The 5,178-nt window shown below is 54.9% G+C and overlaps 2 protein-coding genes across 2 annotated transcripts in view; one reads left to right on the top strand and one right to left on the bottom strand.

The window, feature by feature from the left end:
* On the top strand, positions 1-4,081 carry VDAG_08403 (Neo1p; the record flags this gene model as incomplete). The annotated part of the gene is made up of 3 exons (XM_009660128.1): positions 1-3,441; positions 3,497-3,906; positions 3,964-4,081. The coding sequence occupies 3 exons, from the start codon at positions 1-3 to the stop codon at positions 4,079-4,081; spliced, it is 3,969 nt and encodes a 1,322-aa protein (XP_009658423.1).
* Positions 4,082-4,981: 900 nt separating this feature from the next.
* VDAG_08404 (uncharacterized protein) overlaps positions 4,982-5,178 on the bottom strand; it is a gene marked incomplete at both ends in the record, with an annotated part of 1,382 nt that continues 1,185 nt past the window's right edge. The window contains one exon of the mRNA XM_009660129.1: positions 4,982-5,000. Coding sequence (XP_009658424.1) covers positions 4,982-5,000 — 19 coding nt within the window. The remainder of the gene's footprint in view (positions 5,001-5,178) is intronic.

Raw genomic sequence — 5,178 nt, forward strand, 5'->3', positions numbered from 1 at the left:
ATGCCTCCCAACTCTTCCTATCGTCCCGCGGAGCCGCCAGATTCGCCGAATGATTCCGATTCAGACCTCGACCTCGACATTCAGGAGCTCGACCCTGCCACCACGTCCCAACGCGGCCCCGCCCAAGCCAGACACGCCCGCGACACGGGAGAATCGCGCTCACCGAGGATAGCCCTTCGCAACCTCCGCATGGGTGGCCTGCGACGTGGGAACAGGAGTAGGGGGTACGGCGAGCTCGGCCAGGACAGAGATGGCGCCGCCGACGATTCCCAGTCTCTGCTGGGCGGTGGCCACAGGCGGTCCACTTCACAGTCCGCCGACGGCAGTCGAGCCTCCGGTGACGATGCGCCTCTGCTGTCGGGACGGTCCCAGCCGCGATCTCGGCGTCGCTCCTCGGCGCAAGAAGGCCTGGGACGCCTGGCTGCCCTCGGTTCCAGTCTGAAACTCGCGAGCTTCATGGGCGGCAGTGCAGGCCCTGGCTCGGTCAAGGACGATTCTGGAGAAGCAGAGGAGGAGGACGACCCTTCCGCGGCGCGACACATTGCCGTGGGGTCGTTACAATCGACCAAATTCCCGCCGAATCTGATATCAAACGCCAAATACACGGCCCTCTCGTTTCTCCCCGTCACGCTATACAACGAATTCTCCTTCTTCTTCAACATGTACTTCTTGCTGGTCGCCCTGTCCCAGGCCATTCCGGCGCTGCGAATCGGCTACCTGACAACCTACGTGGCGCCCCTGGCCTTTGTTCTGATGATCACCATGGGAAAGGAGGCGTACGACGACATCGAGCGCAGGCGGCGAGACAATGAGGCCAACGCCGAGGCATACACTGTCCTCCGCTTTGACGAGCCGGGCCGGGCCTTGGCTTCCGAGCTGCGCCCTCACAAGAGGCTCAAGTCAGAGTCGACCAAGAGGCGGGGGAAGAAGCTGGTCAAGACGGCCGACAGGCTCTCAGACATTCGTGAAGAGGAAGAGCGCATGGAGGGCGATGGCCCACGAACGGGGCCGACGTCATCGGTATACGAAATGCCCTGTAAATCACGCGATCTCAAGGTCGGTGATGTCTTGAAGCTGAGCAAGGGACAGCGGGTTCCCGCCGACGTTGTCATTCTCAAATGCATCACCGCAGAGTCCGCCCAGGTCGAGGAAGAGGAGGCCCCCGTAGAGGAAGAATCGCTGCTGGTGGATGCCTTGGACGACGCGGCACCAGCAGCGTCTAGCAAAGGCAAAGACGTGGAGAACAAGGCCGAAGATGCCAGCGGCTCCAACGGTGAGACTTTCATCCGAACGGATCAGTTGGACGGAGAGACAGACTGGAAGCTGCGCCTGTCTTCCCCTTTGACCCAAAACCTCCCGACGGAGGAGCTAGTTCGACTGCGAGTGACTGGTGGTAAGCCTGACCGCAAGGTCAACGAGTTTATGGGTGCGCTCCAGCTGTTGCCGACAAGGGAGGACGCTCAGAGCACGTCTGCCGACCATGGCTTTGGCGCGGACGCGGGGACCACGGCACCCTTGTCCATCGACAATACGGCTTGGGCCAACACAGTGATTGCGTCCCAGGCAACAACGCTGGCCGTCATCATGTATACGGGCACGCAAACAAGGTCGGCTCTCTCCACGGCACCATCAAGGTCCAAGACGGGACTGCTTGAGAATGAGATCAACTCGTTGACCAAGATTCTGTGCGCCCTCACTCTGGCGCTGTCGGTGATTCTGGTTGCTCTTTTGGGTTTCGAAAATACAGAAGACAACCGCTGGTACATCAAGATCATGAGATACCTGGTTCTTTTCTCGACCATTGTGCCCATCAGCTTGCGCGTCAACCTCGACATGGGCAAGAGTGCGTACTCCTGGTTCATCCATCGCGATTCCGGCATACCGGGGACAGTGGTGCGCACCAGCACGATACCAGAAGACTTGGGTCGCATTGAGTATCTGCTCAGCGACAAGACGGGCACGCTGACGCAGAATGAGATGGAGATGAAGAAAATCCACGTCGGGACCGTGTCGTACGCCAACGAAGCCATGGACGAAGTTGTTGCCTACGTCAAGCAAGGTTTCCACATTCAATCAACAGTGGATCCGGCCTCTCAGAAGATGCTCATCACCCCTTCGTCAACTTTTGCGAGTACCGCCAACGTGGGCACCACCCGCACACGGCGAGAGATTGGTTCTCGCGTGAGGGACGTCGTGCTCGCGCTGGCGCTCTGCCACAACGTCACCCCCACAACGGAGGAGGAAGATGGCAAGACGATCACATCGTACCAGGCCTCTTCGCCCGACGAGATTGCCATTGTGCGCTGGACAGAGTCAGTTGGGCTTCGTCTTGTCCATCGCGATCGCACCGGTATGATCCTGGAGTACGCAGAAACAGGACGCCCCACGGTCCAGGTGCGCATCCTCGACGTGTTTCCGTTTACCTCCGAGGGCAAGCGCATGGGTATCATCGTGCAATTTTACGAGACGAAACAGTCGAGCCCTCCCGACCTGAGCAGCGGGGAGATTTGGTTCTACCAAAAGGGCGCCGATACCGTCATGACGTCTATTGTGGCGGAGAATGACTGGCTCGACGAAGAGACGGCCAACATGGCCCGCGAAGGCCTGCGTACGCTGGTTGTTGGCCGGCGACGCCTGTCCTATGAGCAGTACCGAGAGTTTTCAAGAAGCCACCAGGAAGCCGCGCTCGCCATCACGGGCCGTGACGCCAACATGCAAAAGGTTGTGTCGCAGTACCTCGAGCGGGACCTCGAGTTGCTCGGCGTCACCGGTGTCGAGGACAAGCTGCAGAAGGATGTCAAGCCGTCTCTCGAGCTGCTCCGGAACGCGGGCGTCAAGATTTGGATGCTCACGGGCGACAAGGTGGAGACGGCACGCTGTGTGGCCGTCAGCTCGCGCCTCGTGGCCAGGGGTCAGTACATTTACACCGTGTCCAAGCTCAAGCGGAAGGACAACGCACAGGACCATCTGGATTTCCTTCGCAGCAAGACGGACGCGTGTCTGTTGGTCGACGGCGAGAGTCTGCTGCTGTTCCTGACGCATTTCCGCATCGAGTTCATCTCGGTAGCGGTCCAGCTCCCGACCGTCGTGGCGTGCCGATGCTCTCCGACGCAAAAGGCCGAGATTGCGACGCTCATCAAGGAGTACACCAAGAAGCGCGTCTGCTGCATCGGAGACGGCGGCAACGACGTCTCCATGATCCAGGCAGCCGACGTGGGTGTCGGCATCGTCGGCAAGGAGGGCCGGCAGGCGAGTCTGGCGGCCGACTTTTCCATTGAGCAGTTCCACTACCTCACCAAGCTGCTGGTCTGGCACGGCCGGAACAGCTATAAGCGGAGTGCAAAGCTGGCGCAGTTTGTCATCCACCGCGGCCTCATCATTGCGGTGTGCCAGACCATGTACAGCATCGCCATCAAGTTTGAGCCACAGGGTCTCTACAAGGTATGTCGGCGTAGGCGTGCTTGGGCCAGTTTTGTGCGAGCTGACCAAGACTTAGGACTGGCTTCTCGTGGGTTACGCCACAGTGTACACGGCGTTCCCCGTGTTGTCGCTGGTGCTGGACAAGGACGTGGACGAGAACCTGGCCAACCTCTACCCAGAGCTCTACAAGGAGCTGACGTCGGGCCGCTCCCTCTCGTACCGCACGTTCCTCATCTGGGTCCTCGTGTCGGTGTACCAAGGCTGTGTCATTCAGGGTCTTTCGCAGATCCTGACCGAGGTCCACGGGCCGAGGATGGTCGCCGTTTCGTACACGGTGCTGGTGCTCAACGAGCTGCTCATGGTGGCCATGGAGATCACGACGTGGCACCCCGTCATGATTGTGTCGATTGTCGGGACATTTATGATGTTTGCCGCGTCAATACCGTTCCTGGGCGACTACTTTGAGCTGGAGTTCCTGCTCACCCTGTAAGTCTGCTCCCCTCGTCAGAGTTTCTTCCCAGGCACGATCGCTGACAGTCGCAGTGGGTTCTACTGGCGCGTCCTCGCCATCGGGGCCATATCGCTCATCCCTCCGTACGCGGCCAAGTTGATCGGGCGCGCGCTGAAGCCGCCATCGTACAGGAAGGTACAGAGCACATGATGAGGGGGGCAGAGTGTTCGGGTCGGGCGTTACGGCGGGGTGAATACTAGAGTCGGTCAAGGCCGCGGTGCATCAGCTATACGGCGTTCGCGTTATCAATGAATGGTATTGATGAGTATTTTCTCATGGTGAACTTGTGTCTGTTCATCGCTGTGCTGGCCACGGATCCACGGTCATCCCCCACTCTATGCTAGAGCTGTGTAGCTATAAGCTGTAGCTATAAGCTGTAGCTATAAGCTGTAGCTATAAGCTGTAGCTATAAGCTGCAGCTATAAGCTGCGTAGCCTCCAATACATCAGCCACGTGGCTCTTAACGTACACACCAAGTCTCATGACATTATACAGCAGACTGTACAGACTATCCTCAAAGCTTCAACACGAGCCAATCCCGCAGCAACCCCCCCATCTCGCCCAGAACCCCGCCAACACGCCCCTGCACCTGCCCGCCGCCCCTCCACGGCCTGGCGCCCGCCAGCGCCGGACCGAATACGTCTAATCTAATTAAAACAAAAAAAGCTGTACCTAATAACCCTGAGAATAAAGCAAAAATTAAGTATAAAGTACCTATATCTTTAGCATTTGTTGATAAGAATCATCTTTCAATTCCCATAGAAATTGAAGATTCTAAATTTAATATATTGTTTTTTTGACTTTGAGCCATTTGTTTATTTGTATTTATTTAAAGTACTATTTACATAATAGTATTACTTAGCAAAATAAAAATGTAGATTTATAATGAAATTTTTGATGATTAAAATAAAAATAAATATTATCTATCAAAAGTATAAATGTAAATGTTTACATAAATACAAGGTTTTTAATAAAATATTAATATTTATATAGAAACCATTCAGATTATTGCGGTTCGAACGCAACTCTTCTCCTACCCAAAAGGAGCGCCTAACCACCCGGCCCTAATCTGTAAATTAAATTTAGTATTTGTTCTATCTCTTTACTATTATTTCTATAAATTTTATTTAATTACTACAAATATTGATTTAAGTACAATAGATTTTAAGTTAAAAGAATATCTTTTATTATCTTATGAAAAAGTAATACTATTCTTGTTAATTATATTTGTTTGAATACTTATAAAA

Source organism: Verticillium dahliae, genomic scaffold (assembly GCF_000150675.1).
Source record: "Verticillium dahliae VdLs.17 supercont1.20 genomic scaffold, whole genome shotgun sequence".
Lineage (NCBI taxonomy): Eukaryota > Fungi > Ascomycota > Sordariomycetes > Glomerellales > Plectosphaerellaceae > Verticillium > Verticillium dahliae.